Raw genomic sequence first — 23,357 nt, 5'->3', positions numbered from 1 at the left:
TTTTTATTGTGATGGTACATCCTCAGTCTTTCAAAGGAACATTTTGGCCTGTGATTATCTTTGAAAAAAAAAATTTTAAGCAATTTTTGTGAAACCATAGATAAGTCAAAAATTCGTGTTATCATAATAACTTGTGCAAAGTCACCCAGACAGAGATGATAGCTGAACAGGGACCACAATGCAGCCCCAATTCCACCTACCCATTCCTTACTGTAACTGCATGTCTGCTTTTCAGCTTGTATCTGTATTTCCACAGACTGCTAAATGACAGAATGATGCTGTCTAATTAATAAGAAAGCCACCTGTATTAGGAAAGGGGGCGTGGGATAGGAAGAAAAAGATTTCCATATACTTACTGTTTGTCGGATAATTTTCTTAATATTGTGAGTTATATTGTAACTTTCTTTTATTCTCTTTGATGTTTTTATGGTTACAAAAGTAATATAAACTTCATAAAAATTTAAGCAATATTGTCACATAAAGGCCACATAACTATGACACTGCCTAAGGAAATGATTCCCTTCGATTTTATTGCATTCATGTACTTACGTCATTCTGAACCTAATAGGAAAGATGCCTAACGAGAAATTTGGGATTAGTATTACTTAGTAACTGAGCCCATTCCTTTCTCTGGTGCTTTTTGGATAGGTTTGCTTTATCAAAAAAGGTTAGCTATTGTTTCTAGGCAGCTTTATGATTTTCCCCTAGTGACTCTTTGCAACTCTTTTACCATTTCCCTTGATTGACTACTCCTGGAATGTTCTGAGTTTACCAAAGCCCCAACTTATAATAACCACACACACCCCCACAGTTAGAAAGCCCAGAGTGAGAGGAAAGAGAACTCAGAGGCCCCTGGTGGCCTGACGAGGTATGGAAACCTGCACCTGTGAGAGTGGGGACAGGGTGACGTGGAGGTGGGGACAGGGGGACATGGAGGTGGGGACAGGGGGACATGGAAGAGGGCACGCTCTAGGAAAGAGGGGCAGCTGGCTCCTCAGTTCCAGAGGATTGTCATATCACATGGGACATCAGTTCCTGCAGCCAATTATTTTACTTGTTCATATTTAAGAGAACCAGAAATCTAGAGTTTTATGTGAATTTTGTCATTAAAAAAAAATTGGTCTGACTTTATAAAATACCCTGTTTGTCAAACAAAACATACCATCATATGGCCTGTGGCCTAAAAGTAGTCAGAAGCAGCTGGACCTAAAGCTCGCGGGGTTGGGAGAGAGGGTAGGATTCCTTTCCTTGGGGGTTTGCTGGTGGCTGAATTAAGGTCACAGAGGAAACTGTTGGCAGACAACTAAGTGTCTCCGATCATCCCATTTTCTATTTATCCTTCCATTTGGCTGACCTGAGAAAGAATGCCATTTCCGTCTACTCTTTCAGGAGCTCATCTCTTGCTTTTAATGTACAATATGCATAATTTGTGCTTTAAGATTACCAACATTTTCATGAAGAGCTGTTTTTCCCGTGGGTTAAGTACAATTGATTTGCTACTTCCTGACAGGTGTATTCTGAGCCCAGTATCTTCCAAACCCTTTCTTATTGGCCCTAAATCTTCCCCCTTCCCTCCTACCTCCCAAGCTGAAATCTGCATCTTTGCTTGGGCTGCTGGAATCTGACCTTGCATCAGGTTCTGGATAAGCTCTGTTAGAACAGCCAGAGGTAGAGAGACCAGGAGTGGTTGCTCTTGTGTAATCCCATACAAGTGTCAGTATCTGTTGCCAAATAGTGAAAGAGAAATCAGTTCCAGCTGATCACCATAAAAGCTTTCCCAGCACTTGTGGCTTCAGAGGCGGAGGAAGCAGGGCAGCCTGAGAAATGTGTGGAAGGGCTGCGGGAGGGATCCACCTTTGTAAGCTGAGGCAGTCAACTATATTGACTATTAGTATGCACAGGTGAGTCCTGTTTTTAGAAAGCAAAAAATGCGTGGAGACAACCTTGCTTGTATCTCCATACAAATTTCATGTTAAAATGAAATCCAGAGAAAACCTCCGTCAGAGGATGCAATGCTTCCACCTAGAGGCTTTTAGATTTCAGTTTGTCACCCGCTCTCCACTCCAGGAGGACAGAGTTTGTTTGCTGTTCTGGTGAAGCTAAACAGTAGTTGAACAGTTGACTTCATTGGAAAACGATATTATTTTGAAATGAGGCTTGGTTTCCCAGGTCAGTGACCTGCTTAGAGAGAAGCAGTGGGTCTGCGCCTGGATTTCAGAGTCACAGTGCTGCCACGGCTCTGAGCATGCCCACGTCCCCTGAGCAGCCCGTGAGGAACAAGAGCATGTATGCTTTCAGGCTGTGGCCTGGCCTGCTGATCGTGCTGGGTTCTCTCTGCCCCCGAGCTTCATCGTGTGGCATTTCAACACATGTTGAAATAGGTGAGTACTTGTGTGTAGTACAGTAAATCTGTCAGGAGACATCAAGGAAGAGATTGAAGATCTGTCCCGTGTATTGATGCAATTCCCTGCGCCGTGCTGAGCAGCCTGACAGTGGGGAGGAGAAGGCCGTGACTGCATGGTCCAGGCTGGGTTCAGCGGAGGGGCAAGTAAGCGAGACTCCTGCTGCCCTTTTGGTCACAGGATCGCTTGGTATTTCTCTGGATGGGGATGAATACGTTGCAATGAAGCAGAAGAACTAATAGAATGGGAAAGGAGAAAGATGTGGAATATGGTAGTAGGGAGGAATTTATTTTTGTTGTTTTACATTTCCAAAGACGGTCTTTTACAAGTATGTGTAAAGAGCCATGTTTGGCTAGGGGAGTGGATCCCCTGAGTCATATTGGCTTTAGAGGTGCTTGGCTTCTGGAATGTCAAAGAAGCAAAGGAATCTGGATGATCATTGGCATTAGAGGTGCCCAGGAAGATAGCAGGAGCTGAGGAGGAGAGAGCTACAGCAAGCCAGCGCCACTGACCTCAGGGGCAAAGGCACAGTTATCTGATACAGCTAGGTGGTAGCATAATGAATTGTTTTAATTTTTTTTTCAGCTTTATTGAGGTATAATTGACAAACAAATTGTATAAATTTAAGGTGCACAATCTGATGTTTTGATATATGTGCACATCATGGAATGATCATCACAGTCAAGCTCACTAATTATCCCCTCACATAGTTACCTTCTTTATTTTTGCATGTGTGGTGAGAATGCTTTACTCTCTTAGCTAAAAGGTTTAGTTCTTATATGAAGAGTATTTGTAGTATTTTTTACCTATAATTACATTCCGCAGCAATTTTTAGAATATTTTCCGATATATCAGGTGTTCTGGGTTTTCTTTATGTTAGATGAAAACAATAACAGTATTGTATGGTTATACCATCTGCAGACATTACACAGAATAACAAGACTATAGATAAAATATGGAGCTTTATCAGTGCGAAATAGACCTAGATATTGAGCTGTAGTGATCGAGAACCTACGATCCCAGAATTTTTCAATCTTAAAGGACACTAGAGATCACTGAGTCCAGTTCTTGTATTTTACAGATAAGGAAACTGATACTAAGACTCTCTAGTATTGATACTGATACTAAAAATCTCTACCTGTTTCACAGATAAGGAAACTGATACTAGAGAGTTTTACAGCTACCTTGTTAGTGGCCTAGTCTAGAATTACATGTCCTGATAGCTAGTCTAGCTTTCTTCCCATTAAACAGTTATTGCTTAGCCATATGTAGGCCCAACTACTTAGGAGGCTAAAGCAGGAGGATCACTTGAGCCCAGGCATTGTAGGCTGCAGTGAGCAATGATGACACCACTGCACTCCAGCCTGGGAGACTGAGCAACACCCTGTCACTTAAAAAAAACAAACAAACAATATTTACTGCTAAAAGGAATTTAGGAAACAATAACGGAAAAGAGAATCAGACTTAGATTCTAACATGTGTGTACCAGCTCTGCTGTTAGATGTGTGTCTGAGTAATTTGCCTCTCTGTTCCTCTGCTGTGAAATGAGAGAGTTGAACTTCTTCATGAATTCTAAAGTGTCTTCAAACTCTGAAGTTCCGTGAGGTCAAAATTGCCAGAGTGAACTGAAGAGGGACAAATATAAATGGAAATATTCAATGTTTTAATCTTTGGAGTCTAAAAAATCTGTAAGACAGATGACATGTGAAATTTTAATGAAATTAAATAATCGCTTGCCTTTTTTCATTAAGTGCCAAAGATCCTAATGGATATTTAAAGATATATATGATATATAAATAAGTATGTAAAATACATAAATATATATATAAAATATATAAAAACATAATTGAAGGCAACTCCTAAAATAGCACAGATTCTGAGAAATTTCTGTTTAAAAGACTAAAACTTCATCATTTATTTACTAATAACTTAGATGATTTTATGAATATTTTCATTCACTTACTCATTTCTTATAAGGGGTCTGAATGGAAGGTTGGCATTATGTGAATTAGGTCATAAGAATTGTCCTCATTCCAGCCTGTAGCTCAGTGATTAAGGCTCCGGCCACATACACTGGGGCTAGCGATTTTGAACCTGGCCCAGGCCTGCCAAACAACAATGACAACTACAACAACAACCAAAAAAAATAGCCAGGTGTTGTGGCAGGTGCATGTAGTCCCAGGCTGAGGCAAGAGAATCACTTAAGCTCAAGAGTTTGAGGTTGCTATAAGCTGTGACACCATGGCACTATGAAGACAGTGACATAGTGAGACTATGTCTCAAAAAAAAAAAAAGAATTGGCCTCATTCAGTGTAAACCCCTGGAATTCTACATATAGGCTATTTGTGTGGACTATGACTTGTCTCTTAGGATGTCAAAACTTATATTGTAGTAGTGGCTTCATTGTTTTGTATGAATTTAAAAACTGGATGTGTTTCACAACAGAAATAAAATATCACCTTTGAGTGTCTCTATACAGAATGTTGGTCTTCCTGTCACGTCTCTGGAGATGCAGGCTATTGGGGGGGGTGTCTATATGTGGGTGGGTGTGGGGCCATCTAGGACTAGGTAACCTTCTGAGATGATTTTGTCCTTTCAAAGTGGTCTAACGTTACATCTGGGGAATTGCTGATTCAGCCCAGGGGTTAGGCCTTACATCATATTTTCTACTTAGGCTTGTCTACCTTAGTTCTGAGGCAAACTGTGATGATGACAGTTCTTTTTCTTACCCCCCTTACATGTGTCAGCCATTGTGCTTGTCACTTAGTGTTTATTTCCTGTGATTCTCTCAACAACCTAGAAGTTGGGTTTTTTTTTTTTTTTTTTACTCAATTTTTTTTTAAAGACTTTATTTATTTACTTGTTGTTGTTATTGCAGTTTGGCTGGGGCTGGGTTCGAACCTATCACCCTCAGTATATGGGGCAGGCGCCCTATTCACTGAGCCACAGGCACCGCCTTTTTACTCAACTTTTCATAGGGAACTGAGGCCTAGAAAAGTTAAATAACTTGCCCAGGGTCGTTGAGCAAGAAAGTTCTAAGTTAAAGTTTCTAGTTAAGCAGAAACTTTAAATTACCATGTAAATTTGATTGATGTTATAACAGTATAAACAATGTACCAATCTAATTGTGCCTATTAAAAATTATAAGTGAATACAAATGTAATTTTCACTTCCTGCTTCCTTGACAGTTATAACCACAAAACTATAGGTTTTCCCCCAGAAATATCTCTAATAAGTTTTGTTTTCAGTTTTGGTTGAACTTGATTGATTTATATATTCCTTTCTCTCAGGACACAGAGCCTTGGAGTTTCTCCATCTTCAAAATGGGCGTGTTAACTACAAAGAGGTATAAAGCTTGATTTTTCTTTTATTCCTTGTGCATTAACTTTGTTCTGTAGATACCAAATAATAAAAGTCCATACCAGATGTTTAAGCAGTAATTTTTAAGAGTCATTTTTATTTCTTTATGAAACATTAATATTATGATTTAAAAAAATATTATGGTTAAAAGGCATACATCTCTTCCAAGTGTTACTTGAACATTTTATACATTTTTTTTTTTTTAGAGACAGAGTCTCATTTTGTTGCCCTCGGTAGAGTGTCATGGCATCACAGCTCACAGCAACCTCCAGCTCTTGGGCTTTAGGTGGTTCTCTTGCCTCAGCCTCCTAAGTAGCTGGGACTACAGGCGCCTGCCACAATACCAGGCTATTTTTTTGTTGCAGTTTGGCTGGGGCTGGGTTTGAACCCGCCACCGTTGGTATATGGGGCCAGTGCCCTACTCAATGAACCACAGGAGCTGCCCAGATTTAAAGATTTTAATGATATGAATCATAATCTAAAAAATATTTGAGAAAGAATTATTTTTTTTGTGTGTGTGTGTGACAGAGTCTCACTTTATTGCCCTTGGTAGAGTGCCATGGTGTCACAGCTCACAGCAACCTCCAGTTCCTGGGCTTAGGTGATTCTCTTGCCTCAGCCTCCCGAGTAGCTGGGACTATAGGCTCCTGCCACAGCACCCGGCTATTTTTTGTTGCAGTTTGGCTGAGGCTGGGTTAGAACCTACCATTCTCGATATATGGGGCTGGTACCCTACCCACTGAGCACAGACACTGCCTGAACGAATTTTTTTAAATGGTGCATCTTTTTGTTTTTATAAAGAGAAGTCATTCTTAAGGGAAATGCTCTATTTTCTACTTCTTGTTACTGTGTGTTGTACACTAATTGTATCATTAAGATAGAAAGAATTATTTATTATGACGTATCCATTGAGGTGTTCCTTCCAACTTCTCCTATTATATTGTATTATAACCTGGTATGACTAGGATCTCAGGGGCAGGGAAGCTTTTCATGTTGGAAGGCCACATTAATTCAGTTGTAATCAAGTTAGGCCACATTCAAGAGACTTCAATTAGATATAATTATACAGTACTTTACCAAAATCTGACTATTATGTACTTAATTTCAAAAAAATAAAACTACCTATTAATTTAAAGCTAACCAATCTTTTAATGACTTTGTGGTGTCTGCTTTTTGTTGGAAAGCATTGGAATATTTGGTTGCAGCCTGAAGGTCCACAGTTTTGGTCTCTACCTCGAGATGGGTATCAGTGATTTGTGACTTTAAGTGCATCTTGATTTGAGTTAGGAGAATGTAGCTTCACAGCAATAAGTGGTTAAAAAGCAAGAAAGCATTTGTCAGGCATGTTGCCGAAGGCACAGATAGGTCTCCTACTGCATTTTCCCATATCTCAACTGGATCTTTCTTAGCATCAAATAATAAGATGTTATCTACTAAGAGCTCAATCAGTTCCATCTGTAATTCTTTAGGTGCCTTGGTGATACTATCTGGGTGAGGCTGAAATGCTAATTTGAGTGTAATGTCATGGGTCTCAAAGTCAGTGAACCTTTCACTATAGTCTCTGATTAATAGTTTTGTGACAGCTGCATAGTTTTCAGATGATTCACATATCTTTGGTGACCTTTGCTAACTGGGGAAAATGTTCACCCCAAATTTCCCTTTTGAAAAGGAAAGTTCTGAAAAAAGCTCTTTTTGGCCAGATGGGGTGGCTCATGCTTGTAATCCTAGCACTCTGGGAGGCCTAGTCAGGAGAATCCCTTGAGTTCAGGAGTTCGAGACCAGCCTGAACAAGAGAGAGACCCCCATTTTTACTAAAAATAGAAAAAATCAGCCAGGTGTTGTGGCAGATACTGGTAGTCTCAGCTACTTGGGAGGCTGAGGCAGGAGGATCTCTTTAACCCGGGAGTTTGAGGTTGGTGTGAGCTAGGCTGATGGTGTAAGCTAGGCTGATGCCCTCCAGTCTGGACAATGTTAAAAGCTTTTTTCCAAAAATGCTTGGCTTCTTTTTACCCCATATCACATCACTTCACCTTGCAAAAAAATATTCAAGCCATTTTGACGTATCATGCAGAAATGCTGCATTGCTATAGAAATCTTTTCAATAATTCACATTGTTGATTCTGTTCCTTATAAAATTTAACTATCTGTTTTCACTGAGATAAAATTTCAGCTAACACCTGCAATAGCCAATGCACTTTAGAATGATACAGCAAATCCACACCAAATATCTTACCATTCAACTTCATCATGTTACAGAACTGACTATGCCGTGTTGCATTTGCAGGAATACAGTTAACAATACTTATAACTCGTTGCAAAGTGTCACTTAAAATAATAGCTTTAGCACAGAGATTTTGGTGATGTAAGATACAGTGAAAAGAAATGAGAACATCTGGATTTTTAAAGTTTTTTTTATCTGTGCTTTTTTTTTTTTTTTAAATCTTCCTGCCATGGAAGATGTACATACACTCAATAAATTTACCAAATCCAGTCCAATTTTACAAAGTTGCTGAAGATATATATCCCCCAAGTTCTGGTTGCAAGAGTGCCCAAAACAAGTTACCCCTCATAGCAAAGAAAACCTTCTATTATGACCCAAATGAAACATAAAACCTGGGCCAAGTTAGTAGTATCATTTGATTCATTCAAAGCGATTGAACGATATATATTTTCCTTTGCAAGTATTGCATGACGTTGTTCTATTAGATTGAAGGCTAATTCATGCTAGCAATGAGTTGTGGTTCTTCTTGAAAGGCAGTGGTTTGTACTTTGAAATGTTATCAGAGTCTAAGCGTCCTACTACTTTGACAATGCCTTCTTTCACAATTTCCACATCACTGAATGGCTTCTCTTTTTCCTGAGCATGTAAACAACTTTATAAGTTGCTTCCATGGTGTTATTTCCAGGTCTTGTTGTTGCTTGAAAGAATTCTTTGCTTTTTCTTTTCATCTTTTAATTTCTGTAATATAACCTTTCATACCTCTCCCTCTAATTTAAAATATTTGTGGTCCTTGTGAGTGTATTATATAATGCTGATGAGCCCTGAATTTAATGTTGCTATTGCAATGATTGCTATTGTGTGTTGAAAATGCTTAAGATCTACTCTTAGCAAACTAGGCGTATACAATACAGTATTACTAGTTATACTTGCCATGCTGCAACTTATATATGCAAAACTTATTTATGTTATAATTGAAAGCTTTTACCCTTTGGCCAACATCTTCTCCCTCCACCACCACCTTCACCACACTCTCAGCTCCTGGAAATTGCTATTCTATTTTCTACTTTTATGAGTTTGTTTTTTTAAGATTCCATATCTAAGTGAAATCACTCAATTTTTTTTTTTTTTGTAATCTGGCTTATTTCACTTCACATAACATATGTTTGTCTCCCAGGTTCAGCCATCTTGTCACAAGTAATAGGATTTCCTTCTTCTTTTAAGGCTGAATAATATATCTTTTTGCGTGAAGTATTTATTTGTTCATTTATCACAAAGAAGCAAATCATCTTGTCTTTAGCAGAAAATATTGCAATTCCCAATCCTCATTAACAATTTTGTCTTTTTCCTACACCATTCTCTTTGTCTTCTTTGACATGATGGGCTGTTAAGTGGTCAGAATTTAAAAATACTGTCAAGCTGTGCAACTATTCACAAAGTTCACTTCAAACAGAAACACCGTGTACTGTTGTGAAAAGCTGGTAACAGACTGGCGTACTGGACCTGCATCAACCCTCACCAAGCAGCCTTGTGCAGTAGTGGCTGCAGTCAGGTGGAGGAAGTTAGGACTGAATTATGAGTATACCAGGCATCTGGGAGGTCTGGGAGGATTATTTCCTTGAAATTTATTTTATTTTATTTATTTTTATTCTTTTTAAATACATTCATTTTAAAAATAAAAACATAAAACATGAACAAAAAAATGTATTGATAAAAATAAAAAGATTAGTTCTGTAAAATTTGGATTCAGTCAAAAGGCTACACTTAAAGACCTAGAAGGTCACATGTGATCTTAAAGCTGAAGGTTCCACACTCTGGGACTATCTGACTCACCTTTTCCGGTCCTCAAATGAACATGTTCTGACCTTTTGTACTATATCTAATTCTGTGGCTAAATAATACTTTGTGCCTGGGTGGCGCCCGTGGCTCAGTGAGTAGGGCACCAGCCCTATATACCGAGAGTGGCAGGTTCAAACCCGGCCCCAGCCAAACTGGAACAAAAAAATAGCCAGGCTTTGTGGTGAGCACATATAGTCCCAGCTACTTGGGAAGCTGAGGCAAGAGAATTGCCTAAGCCCAAGAGCTGGAGGTTGCTGTCAGCTGTGCGATGCCACAGTACTCTACTGAGGACGATAAAGTGAGACTTTGTCTCTAAAAAAAAATAAAATAAAATAAGATAATACTTTGTGCCCAACAGGATTCTTTTATACCAACATTTGATAAGAATGGTTAGCATTTTTTCATGATATCAGAATTGGATCAGATTATTACCAATAAATCTTGATCCATCATGGAAAGGAGGATGGTAAGGTAATAGAAATTTATTGTATCCACAAACTATTTTAAGTCATAATATTCAGCTTCCTCACTTGCCAATTTAACAGGCCCTGTAGGAAAAAAAACAACAAAAAGCACAGGAGAAGCAGGAATCTGCATAATTCATCATGTGAACAATCAATCCTGAGTATGTGCAGAGTGATTTCCTGGTAGATGTATCTGAACTTGTATTATTAACTTAATTTTAGGCCAAAAGTGTGGCAGCTCATGCCTGTAATCCCAACAATTTGGGAGGCTAAAGAGGGAAGATCCCATGAGGCTGGGAGTTAATGCCAGCCTGGGTAACATAGTGAGACTCAGCCTCTAGAAAAAATAAAAATACTTGGGTGTGGTGGAACATACCTGTAGTTGCAAGTACTCTGGAGTCTGAGGCAGGAGGATCATTTGAGGAGCCCAGGAATTCAAGACTGGGCAACATAGTGAGACCTTAAAAAAGAAAAAAATCTCAGCGATAGCCAGTATTGATGTGTTGCCTTATCTCACTCCAGGCATTTTCTCTGTATTTATCAGCACTTTTTTTTCCCCAAGAAACGATCACACTCTACACCCTAATTGTAGTTTGCCCTTTTCCATTTAATGTGCCAGATGTAATCTTTCCATATCAGTAAACAGATCTTTAGAATAATTTTTAACAATGACATATTTTTCTTTTATCCAGAATGTATGGTAATTTATTTAATGAGTTCCCTGTTTTAATTTGCTATCTTGAGATAATTTAATGCTGTTAGAAGAGTTGGAACAATTAGACACATTTCTTCATGCCTTCACTCAATTTTTCTGATTGTTAAAAGTTTGTCACATTTGCCTTTTCATACTCTATTTATACATAGTGTTTTTTGTCTGAACCTTTTGATCATTACTTGCTGATGTCATATTCTTTATCCTTGTACCATCATTGTATATTTCCTAAAAACAAGGACACCGTTATATAAACACAATAATAATGACACCCAGGAAGTCAACATTGAAATAACGCTATCACCAATTCTTAGACTTCATTCACATTTCTCCAGGTGCCTGAATAATGTTCTTTTTAGGTTTAAGGCCAACCCAACATCAGGACTAAGTCCAGGTATTGCATCGGGTTGCCAATTCTCTTTGATTTCCTCCAGTCTAGACCAGCTTCTCAGGCCTGCCTTATCTTTAATGACCTCGGTAGTTTTCAAAAATACAATCCAGTAACTTTGTAGAATGTACCTTCATTTGCTTCGTCTGATGATCCATGATTATACACGTTGGCAGCAATCTCAGGACGCTGGAGTGGGGTTGCATTCTTACTGCATCTCATCGGAAGGCATGCAGTGCCAATTCATCCCAATCAAGGTACTGCTAATTTTTATTTCAGTTAACGTGCTTTTCACTTCTGAAGTTTCCATTTGGTTCATTTTTATATCTTCTATTTGTTTGGTGAGACTTTTTAATTTTTTTGTTTCAAGGGGCTCCTGCTTGTTTGCTGAAGAATTTTTATGATGGCTGCTTTAAAATCTGTGTCAGAAAATTGTAATATTTCTGCCACCCCCACAGTGGAATCTATTGACCTATCTTTTTTATTTTTGTTTTTGGCCCGGGCTGGGTTTGAACCCGCCACCTCTGGCATATGGGGCCAGTACCCTACCCTTTTGAGCCACAGGCACTGCCCCCTATTGACCTATCTTTTTGATGACTTTTGAGATCTTCCTGGTTTTTGAAGTAATGAGTGATTTTTTTTTTCACTGAAACCTGGGTATAAGGTTACGAGACTCTGAATCTTATTTAAACTTTGTGTTAGATGACTGCTTCTAACACCACTCTGGTTGTGGACAGGGTGGGGGTACCCCCATCTCCTCATTGCCAAGTCAGGGCAAGTCAGAATTTCCCATTTGACCTCCTCTGAATCCTTCCCAGCCAGGGGGGTGGGGCTGGAGAGGAGGTTTTGGAGGGTAGAGATGGTATCTTATTGCTGGGTGCAGGTGAAAGTCTTGACTCTCCCCTAGGCCTCTGCTGACAGGACCTGGTGGGAAGGGGTAGGTGCCTTGTTACTGCCAGTTGGAATCAGATGTTCAGGTTCTCCTGGACACCAAAGCATAGAGTTGGGGGCATGACAGCAGAGATGAAAGACCTGGCTCCCTCCTTGGCCTTCTCTGACTCTGGCCTGGTGGGAGTGTTGGGTACCTAATCATAACCTGGTGGCAGTCAAGTCCAGGGACCTCACTGGCCCTCGGCTAGCAGTGGAGTCATGTACAGTTGGTTACTGTTTCGTCTGTGGTGTTTGGTTGGAGTAGAGAATGATCCTTAAGTTTTCTTCTTGCTAAGCTACCCCTTTCCTGGTTCTGTGGCTGGAGAGAAAAGGCTGCGTTTGAGGCTTTTTTTGGTCTATGCCCCATGGTGATGCCAAGTTGGTAGCTTGTCTGTTATCCCAGTGATTTTCAACTGTTGTGCTGTGGTATGCTGGTGTGCAATGAGAGGATCTTAGGTGTGCCATGAAAGTTTTTAAAGATCATTAATTAAATTATTTTTGAGAGAAGTTCAAAGCACAGTATGCATATTCTTTTTCTTACTTTTTTATTTTGATCAATAGGATTTAAGTGTGCCGTGCAAGTTTAAGTATAGTTTCAAGTGTGCTGAGACAGAAAAAGTTGAAAAGCATTGCATTATCTAGTTTGGAATCTGAGAGGCAAATGGAAAACCCAGAGAAGTCACCACAGTGTCATTCCCTGGGTCCCACGTTCCCTAGCCAGTCTCTATACTCTACCTTTCAGAGCCATCTTATATTCCGAATTTTGCTGGGTGTAGATTCAGCTGTCTTATATACGTTTTAGAAAATAAAAGGCCACCACCTGACTCTTCTGGGACCTCTGCCCTCAGCCACATTCCTCACTAGTAAAATGGATGTCCTGTACTCTGCCTGTGGATATGTGGGAAGTCACAGCTGCATCGCCGGGGCCTCTGCTTCCTGTGCTGCAGAAGCACTGAATGCTTCCATGTTAGCCAAAAAGCAGGTGCCTCTCAGCAGGTGGTGGAGGCTGGGCCACATCAGACTCTGAGCTTCAGACAGTCTACGAAAACTACATAGTTTTTGTCTTGTAGCCTTTGGCATGCATGTAGGCACACTGGAATGGAGTGAGCCAGTCGACCAAAGAACCTTTTGGAGAAAGCCCCTACCATCTACTTTCATGTTATTTTAAAGGGAAAGAATATTTTTATATTTTTAAATATCTAAAAATTTTTTTTTCACTTGTCACTGACTTAAAGAACAAGGATTTTTTTTTTTAATGCTCCCAAAGCATAAAGGACATAATCTTACACTAAAGCACAGGTATACATACTTACAAATACATGTATGCATATATGTATGTGTGTCACACACATACACACACACATAAGGAGACTTCAAAAAGTCCATGACTTTATCAAAACATTTTTATAATAAGAGTATGTTACCACTCTTTGGCCTTCCAGAAAGTCAACAAGCAGAATGCCTCTAGCATCCTAAAAAAACTCTTGTCATGACCTTTGCTCTTGACTGGTCTGCTTGTGATTTGGCTGGACCACTTCCGGCTCTGGAAGCCATTGGTTTGACTGTGCTTTGTCTTTTTGCAGAATTGCTTCAGGATTTTGACCTCACTTAAAGTTCCATTGAAAGCTCTGCTCTTGTCTGCAGCTGGTCTGGGTGCACGTTTTGGCACCATCAAGTGGGAAGTTTGCTCACTTTTGATTTTCCAGGCAGAACTGTGTACAGCTGAATCAGTTGAGATGTCTGTGGTGCTGACTACTGTTTTTGCTGTTGATTATCAGCCCTTTTCAATTAAGGCATGAACAAGGTGAATTTTTTCCTTGCAAATCAATGTGGATGGTCTACTGCTACAGGCTTCATTTTTGTCTCTGCTTAAAGTGAGTTATCTATTTGTAGATTGATGATTTCTATGGACATAGTTCCCATAAACATTTTCTTTTTTTTTTTTTTTTGAGATGGAGTCTCAGTCTGTTGCCCAGGCTGGAGTGCTATCTTGTCAGCCCAGCTCATAGCAACCTCAAACTCTTGGTTTCAAGAGATCCTCCTGCTGGGACTACAGGCAGCCCCCATACCACTTGGCAATTTTTCTAATTTTGGTAGAGATGGGGGTCTCACTCTGACTCAGGCTGGTCTCAAACCCCTGAGCTGAAGGAATCTTCCTGCATCAGCCTCTCAGTGCTAGGGTTATAGGCATGAGCCACTGCATCCAGGCCCCATTACCTTTTTGTGTCAGTGATTTCACCATCCCCCATCCTATGCTTCCCCATAAATTTGGTATTTGTCCCTGCTTAGATTTTAGCTGAATTCAAAAGTACGGGCTTTTTTCAAACTAATGTTGTATCCTTCTTAGGGCCTCAAATTAGATCCCATTCAAATATGTTATAACAAGTTACTATGAGTTTATTTTGGTGCAAAGTATTTTAAAAGCCCTGCATAGCTTTTTCATAATATGCATTTTCCATGAATTTTTTTTTTCATTTTATTGTGGATCATTGAAAATCTTAATGGCTTGGCACCTGTGGCTCAAGCAGCTAAGGTGCCACATACACTTGAGCTGACTGGTTCGAATCCAGCCCGGGCCCGCCAAACAACAATGATGGCTGCAACCAAAAAATAGCTGGGCATTGTGATGGGCGCCTGTAGTCCCAGCTACTTGGGAGGCAGAGGCAGGAGACTCGCTTGGGTCCAGGAGTTGGAGGTTGCTGTGAGCTGGGATGCCACAGCACTCTACCCAGGGTGACAGCTTGAGGCTCTGTCTCAAAAAAAAAAAAAAAAAAAAAAACTTATCAAAAAAATAGCTCTGGATCAATAAAATAGAGAAATCCTGCTCCACAAGGTAAACAGAGAAAATGAAAGGGAATAAAATCCCAACCGGGGATTTTTGTTCCTTCGTAATCACCAGTTGTGTTGGGTAGGGAGTTTGGATTGTTACCCTTTATTTACTTTTACCTGTCTGCCTGCCTTCTTTTTCCCTTTATCCTTATCCTGTTCCCTTTTTCCTTATCCATCATAGTTCTAGCTTCTCATCCCTGGAAACTGAGGGAGGAGGTTGCATTTCCCAGGCTGTTGCCCTCTAATCTTTCTATTGTCCTGCCTCTCAGCTGTTACTAGAACACCAGGATGCGTATCAGGCTGGAACCGTGTTTCCTGATTCTTTTTACCCTGACATCTGTAAAGGAGGTAAGATGAAGATTTGCAGGCCAAAAAATGTCACTTTTACTTGATTAGTAGGAAGAGGTACTATTTAAAAATGTGTATCCGTATAATGGCACAATGTATTTTCCATTATCGTCGGTCAGCGACTTCGTGTTCACCAGCTTCTTCATGGATGGTTGTTGGCGTGAGTGCGTAGTATGTTGTCAGATCTTACCTGCATCTAAGGTGGTGGTATTCACAGATTGGGCTCCTAGCTGACTTTTCTTCGTTCTCACTCACTCAGCTTACTTTTTAATTTTCCTCTTTTTCTGGGGATGCTTTCCCTTGCCAAGATGGGGTCTTTGGTTCCCATTTGCCCAGCAATTCAAGTACGGACTTTTCTTAGATTTTTCCCAAATTTTACCTTGTTTTGTAATTCAATAATAGTTTCTTTTTTCTTCTTTGGTGATTCACTTTTATTGTATCTTTGGGAAGTACTTAGCTTACTTAGCTACTTAATTGCCAAAGAAAAAGCTATTTGTTTTTATACTCATATTTCATCAGTTTACTTAATATTGAATTTTTTTTTTTTTTTTGAGGCAGAATCTTGCTATATTGCCCTCAGTAGAATGTTGTGGCGTCACAGTTCACAGCAACCTCAAACTCTTGGGCAAAAGCGGTTCTCTTGCCTCAGCCTCCCAACTAGCTGGGACTAAAGGCGCCTACAACAATGCCTGGCTATTTTGTTGTTGTTGCAGTTGTCGTTGTTGTCTAGCAGGCCCGGGCTGGGTTCAAACCCGACAGCCCTGGTGTATGTGGCCAGTGTCCTAACCCCTGAGCTATGGGCACCGAGCCACTTAATATTGAATTAACTTATAATTACAACAACAAGAACAACTGGTTTAAACAGCATTAGCAACAGATCTGATGGCCCTCGGTGAGTCATAGTATGAGGGTACAGACAGATGAGCTCAGGCCTCTGGACATTGGCTTGCTAGCTGTCAAGTCCACCATGCCCCGGGGGGACTTCTTTTTTGTTTCTAGTTTGTCTGACTTACAGAGGGTCCAGAGAGCTTTGGTTTATCTGGCACTTTGGTTAAACAGAGGTTGATCAAAAGAATGACTACTATCCTTAATTCTGGATTTGTAACTGAATTCTGGAGAACAGGAATTATTTAAAGCTTTCTGTCTAAGAAAACTGTTGGAGCCAATCAAATTTCTTAGTTCCAACTTCTTTAAAATCATTTTCAGAAAAACAATGACTTAAAACTAGTTACGTAATTTTTGCTTTAGCAACAGCATAAAAAATTTGAACTGAAGGATATGAACTCTGGAGTTTTGTTCTCAGTTGCCCCCGTAACATTTGGAACCCCATGAAGAATTTGTGACACTTGGAGATTAGAATAGATGCCAGTTCTTGTCTTTTCTATCCCTCCTGTGGGAAGAAGGAGCTACATGGGGCGTGTACTGGGCCCATTCAAAGGATCCTTTTGTAAAATAGTCACAGGGGCCTGGGCATTTGAAAATAATTATTACAGATTCAGATCCTTGAATGCCTTTGGAGTATCTGCTTTTTGTGTTTTGTACTTTTAGGGAGTTTAAAGTGATGGACAAAAAGTCTATTTCTTAAAACCGTAATGAACAAAAAACTTGTCTCCTTAGCTTTAAGAACAGAAATGGAAATCCTTCTAGCCTCTGTTCTAACCAGGTGGTGTGAGAGGCTGTAAGCCAGCTTAGGCTCCTTCCTGTTATGGTCGGGCTTCTGTCATCTGGCAGACAGTGCTAGGCCTGTGCCAAAATTTCATCTGACTCCTGGAGGCTTCCTTTGAACTTCAGTAGAAGAAACTAAGGGGCTTGGAGGGAAAGAGGAGAAGGGACATGGCAGCACAGTGGGCAGTGGTGGAAGATTTGATTGAGACGCTCCATCTTTTAAGAAAGAATCCAGAGCCCTGTTTTTGTTTTATCAGGAAAATTCCACAGTGTGTCTGAAAGCACTCACTGGACTCCGTTCCTTAATGCAAGCATTCATTACATCCGAGAGAAATATCCTCTTCCCTGGGAGAAGGTAGGTGTAGTTGTGATCCTAAAAAATTCAGATCCAAACCTGCCCAGTCCTGCTTCTGTACTCTCTCCCACAGACTCTGTAAAGCTGGTCACCATTCTACCTTCAGTGTCAAGCACAGTACTTGAGACAGAGCGGATGGTTGGTTAATACTTGAATAAGCTATATTTAAAGAAAACTTTGGAGTATGTCACTTGGTCTTTTTGCGCTGATAGTAATTAATGTGAAAGGTCTTCTAAGTCTCTTCAGAACGTTTCCAAAAGTCTTTATGTGATTTTTGATAATGAGAAACTACAATATACCTATCTCTCACTTCAATAATGGAAATGAAGTTATGTTTACTAAAACTTTTAAGAGGACTATTGTTGTTATAAAATACCCAAACACGTGTGACTCTAATTTGCTTATTTGGCAGGATACAGAGAAATTGGTGGCTTTCTTGTTTGGAATTACCTCTCACATGGTGGCAGATGTCAGCTGGCATAGCTTGGGTATTGAGCAAGGATTCCTTAGGACGATGGGAGCTGTGAGTACATCTCTTTATGGTTAATGACTTTATGGGAGTGATACTGTCATACCCAAGATCAAAAAACAGACCATTTTAAAGGAAAGGAAAATGTTAGGTTATTCACATGGCACGTGCAGACAAGACTTCTTGCCCAAAGCAGTGTTTGGTTAGAGTTCTAGCTTTTCCAGTTCGTTCCTTTTATTTCTCTTGCCACCTTTTATTTAAATACAGCTTATGGGTAATTCATCCACAAGAGCAGAATGATGCATGTGCACTGAAAACAGGGATAGATGTGGTGTTCTGTTTGAGTCATAAAAATATTTGAGAAATTTTATGTTTCAATCAAGCTGTGTACCTTAATAAGGACATCAGCCATGTGGTTCTATTTAAAAGTTAACGGTTCCACTTTTCTTTTTTTCTTTGTAATTTTCTGTATGAAAATGCCATGTTGTCTACTGAAAATTGTGATTTTTTTTTTTTTTTTTAACCTGGTGACTTAGCTTCTGGAAGGCCCTTGTGGTCATTAATTGATCTTAATTTCATTCTTTTAGTAGTTTAAACTTGGACTCTAATTTTTATACATATCCTATAAGGCATAATTTTCTACAATAGCTTTGCAATAGTTTTATCACCAGACATTATGTGTACAACTCAGATGCCAATATAATTTTTTTATTGATAAAATGTTAGTGTGAGGATTGAATCCACCTATATGCATCTTCAGCAATTCATCGGGATAGGCTGTCATCTCCCCAGTACTCACTTGACTTTGGGTAAGAGTTTGGGCTACAATTGTGATAAACACCAGGTGGTTCTCTTTCTTTTTCAGATTGATTTTCAAGGCTCTTATTCTGAGGCTCATTCGGCTGGGGATTTTGGTACTGTCTATTTTTATTTGCCAACTACTTTCCTGTGTTATAGTTCACTTATAATGAAATCATTTATATTCTTTAAATATGTATGTTTTTTATGTTTTGCAGTACATAGACACATGTATGAAAAGATATATGCATGCTTTTTTTTTTTTTTAGACAGTCTCAAGCTGTCCCCCTGGGGAGAATACCATGGTATCACAGCTCATAGCGACCTCTAACTCTTGGGCTCAAGTGATCCTCTTGCCTCAGTTTTTCTATTTTTAGTAGAGATGGAGTCTCGCTCTTTCTTAGGTTGGTCTCAAATTTGTGAGCTCAAGCAATCCACCTCCCTTGGCCTCCCAGAGTGCTAGGATTGCTTGCGTGAACCACTGTGCCCAGCCCTATCTTTCTATTTTAATATTGCAGTTTTTTTACAGTACAGACGTGCCTCATTTAACATAGAGTTATATCTCTAAAAAGGCTATATATATTTTTTGTTAAAAAAATTTATCATTGATGTGTGTCATAATTTTAGAAAACCTGTACTTTTATATAGGATAAAAATTCATTACCTAGTGTCTTCTAATCTCTTAATACTTTTGCTTTAAATTGTGGTAAATTATCTTTAAATATGTGAACTTGATGGTGAATAGTGTTTGTTTAAAATAACTTTTATAGTCTATCTTTCCTTAAAGTAAAAAAAGACATTCTTTGCTTATATGAATGATTTTCTTTTTTTTTCCTTCTTCTTCTTTTCTTTTTTCTCTTTTGGAGGCAGAATCTTGCTCTGTTGCTGGAGTGAGAGTGCAGTGGTTTCATCACAGCTCTCTGCAACCTCAACCTCCTGGGGTCAAGCAATTGTCTTGCCTCAGTTTCCTGAGGAGCTAGGATGATAGGCATGCACCACCATGCCTGGCTAATTTTTTCTATTCTTAGTCGACATGGGGATCTCGAGTGATCCTCCCACCTCAGCCTCCCAGAGTGCTAGTATTCCAGCGTGAGCCACTGTGTCCCACACAGTGATTCTCCCTTAATTGATATGCTTCGCTAGCAAAGATTTTAAAAATACAGCTTTTTAAAGAAAGACGTGCCTATACCAAAAACTATTAACAGGAATGTGTAACAGTGTGAAGAACTAACAATCTGGTTTGTGTGAATTTGTGTTGAAAGAAACATGTTATGATTGCCACTAATCCACCACATGTAAATTTTTCTCATTCTGTAGGAGGAGATGTGTTGAGCCAGTTTGAATTTAACTTTAATTACCTCGCACGGCGCTGGTAAGAGCAATGTACATTTGAAAATGTGATACCTAACTAGTATTTAGGACCTTAACTCTTTTTTTCTTTCTTTCTTTTTTTTAATTAAATCATAGCTATGTACATTAATGCAGTCATGGGGTAGGGTGTGCTGGTTTTATATACAATTTGAAATATTTTCATCAAACTGGTTAACATAGCCTTCGTGACATTTTCTTAGTTATTATGTTAAGACAATTTATATTCTGCATTTAGAAAGATTCACATGTACCCTTGTAAGATGGACCATAGGTGTGATCCCACCAATCCCCTCGCACCACCCATCCTCCCCCCTCCCCTCCCCTCCCCTCCCTTCTCTCTCCCCTGTCCCATATTCTTGGGCTATAAGTGGGCTATAGCTTTCGTATGAAAGCTATAAACTAGTTTCATAGTAGGGCTGAATACACTGGATACTTTTTCTTCCATTCTTGAGATACTTTGCTAAGAAGAATATGTTCCAGCTCCATCCCTGTAAACTGAAGGAGGTAGTCTCCATCTTTCTTTAAGGCTGCATAATATTCCATGGTATACATATACCACAATTTATTGAACCATTCGTGGATCAGTGGGCACTTGGGCTTCTTCCATGATTTAGTTGTTATGAATTGGGCTGCAATAAACATTCTGCTACAAATATCTTTGTTATAACGTGATTTTTGATCTTCTGAATATATACCTAGTAGAGGAATTATAGGATCAAATGGCAAGTCTATTTTTAGTTCTCTAAGCGTTCTCCAAACATCTTTCCTAAAGGGACGTATTAGTTTGTATTCCCACCAGCAGTGTAGAAATGTTCCCCTTTCTCAACATCCATACCAGCATCTCTGGTTTTGGGATTTTGTGATGTGGGCTAATCTTACTGGAATTAGATGATATCTCAAAGTAGTTTTGATTTGCATTTCTCTGATGATTAATGATAATGAGCATTTTTCATATGTCTGTAGGCTGTGCGTCTGTCTTCTTCAGATAAGTTTCTCTTCAAATCCCTTGCCCACCCTGAGATGGGATCACTTGTTCTTTTCTTGCTAATACATTTGAGTTCTCTGTGGATTCTGGTTATTAAACCTTTGTCAGAGACATAACCTGCAAATATCTTCTCTCATTCTGAGGGCTGTTTGTTTGCTTTACTTACTGTGTTCTTGGCTGTGCAGAAGCTTTTTAGTTTGATCAGGTCCCAGTAGTATATTTCTGATGTTGCTTTGATTGCCTGGGGGGATCCTCCTCATAAACTTTTTGCCCAGGCCGATTTCTTCAAGTGTTTTCCCTATACTTTCTTCTAGTGTTTTTATAGTTTCATGTCTTAAGTTTAAATCTTTAATCCAGTGAGAATCTATCTTAGTTAATGGTGAAAGGTGTGGGTCCAGTTTCAATCTTCTACAGGTTGCCAGCCAGTTCACCCAGCACCATTTGTTAATAGGGAATCTTTTCCCCGCTCAATGTTTTTAATTGGCTTGTCAAAGATCAGGTAAGGGTAAGTAGCTGGATTCATCTCTTGGTTCTCTATTCTTTTCCATACATCTACCTCTCTGTTTTTGTGCCAGTACCATGTTGTTTTGATCACTGTCGATTTGTAGTATAGCCTGAGGTCTGGTAGTGTGATTCCTCCTGCTTTGTTTTTATTTCTGAATAATGTTTTGGTTATTCGAGGTTTTTATTTTTTATTTTTTTATTTTTTGAGACAGAGCCTCAAGCTGTCCCCCTGGGTAGAGTGCCATGGCATCACAGCTCACAGCAACCTCCAACTCCTGGGCTCAAGCGAGTCTCCTGCCTCCGCCTCCCAAGTAGCTGGGACCATAGGTGCCCACCACAATGCCCAGCTATTTTTTGATTGCAGCCATCATTGTTGTTTGGCAGGCCTGGGCTGGATTCGAACCTGCCACTTTAGGTGTATGTGGCTGGCTCCTTAGCCACTTGAGCCACAAGTGCCGAGCCTCAAGGTTTTTTCTGATTCCATATAAAATGAAGTATTATTTTTTAAAATTCTTTAAAGTATGACAGTGGGGCTTTAATAGGGATTACATTAAAATTGTATATTGCTTTGGGTAGTATGGACATTTTAACAATGTTGATTCTTTCCAGCCATGAGCATGGTATGTTTTTCCATTTGTTAACATTTTCAGCTATTTCTTTTCTTAGAGTTTCGTAGTTCTCTTTATAGAGATCTTTCACATGCTTTGTTAGTTAAACTCCCAAATATTTCATCTTCTTTGGCACTACTGTGAATGGAATAGAGTCCTTGACTGTTTTATCAGCTTGACTATTGTTGGTATATATGAACGCTACTGATTTATGAATGTTGATTTTGTAGCTTGAGATGCTGCTATATTCCTTGATTACTTCTAAGAGTTTTGCAGTAGAATCCCTGGTGTTTTCCAGATATACAATCATATCATCTGCACAGAGTGAAAGTTTGATCTCTTCTGACCCTATATGGATACCTTTGATTGCCTTTTCTTTCCTAATTGCAATGGCTAAAACTTCCATTACAAAGTTAAAGAGCAGTGGAGAAAATGGGCAACCTTGGCTGGTTCCTGATCTGAGTGGAAATAATTTCAATTTAACTCCATTCAATATGATATTGGTTGTAGGTTTGCTGTAGATGACCTCTATCAGCTTAAGAAATGTCCCTTCTATCCCAATTTTCTTAAGTGTTCTGATCATGAAGGGATGCTGGATATTATCAAAAGTTTATTCTGCATCAATTGGGAGAATCATATGGTCTTTGTTTTTTAATTTGTTTATGTGATTAATTATATTTATGGATTTACATATGTTGAACCATCCTTGAGATCCTGGGATAAAACCCACTTAGTCGTGGTGTATAATTTGTTTGATGTGTTGCTGGATTCTGTTTGTTAAGATCTTGTTGAATATTTTTGCATCAATATTCATTAGTGATATTGGTCTATAATTTTCTTTTCTTGTGGGTCTTTTCCTGGTTTGGGGATCAGGGTGATGTTAGCTTCACAGAATGTGTTGGGTAGTATTCCATCTTTTTCTATATTTTGGAAAAGGTTGAATAATATAGGTACTATTTCCTCTTTGAAGGTTTGGTAGAATTCTTATGTGAAGCCATCTTGTCCTGGGCTTTTCCTTTTAGGGAAATTTTGTATAGTTGATGCTATTTCAGAACTTGATATAGGCCTGTTCAACATTTCCACTTCATTCTGGCTAAGTCTTGGAAGGTGGC

At 39.3% G+C, this 23,357-nt stretch overlaps 1 protein-coding gene across 1 annotated transcript in view; it reads left to right on the top strand.

Moving 5' to 3' along the window:
* Window positions 1-2,109: 2,109 nt before the first annotated feature.
* Window positions 2,110-23,357, top strand: part of GPLD1 (glycosylphosphatidylinositol specific phospholipase D1) — a 58,195-nt gene continuing 36,947 nt past the window's right edge. Inside the window, exons 1-7 of the mRNA XM_023512290.1 lie at window positions 2,110-2,381; window positions 5,693-5,748; window positions 15,412-15,490; window positions 17,413-17,510; window positions 17,923-18,033; window positions 18,845-18,893; window positions 20,095-20,149. Coding sequence (XP_023368058.1) covers window positions 2,246-2,381; window positions 5,693-5,748; window positions 15,412-15,490; window positions 17,413-17,510; window positions 17,923-18,033; window positions 18,845-18,893; window positions 20,095-20,149 — 584 coding nt within the window. The 5' untranslated portion in view covers window positions 2,110-2,245. The remainder of the gene's footprint in view (window positions 2,382-5,692; window positions 5,749-15,411; window positions 15,491-17,412; window positions 17,511-17,922; window positions 18,034-18,844; window positions 18,894-20,094; window positions 20,150-23,357) is intronic.

Source organism: Otolemur garnettii, unplaced genomic scaffold (genome assembly GCF_000181295.1).
Source record: "Otolemur garnettii isolate 467f Iridium unplaced genomic scaffold, OtoGar3 scaffold00026, whole genome shotgun sequence".
In the NCBI taxonomy this organism is placed as follows: Eukaryota; Metazoa; Chordata; class Mammalia; order Primates; family Galagidae; genus Otolemur; species Otolemur garnettii.
Note: the sequence above shows the minus strand (reverse complement) of the source record. Positions and strands in the feature narration are given on the sequence as shown.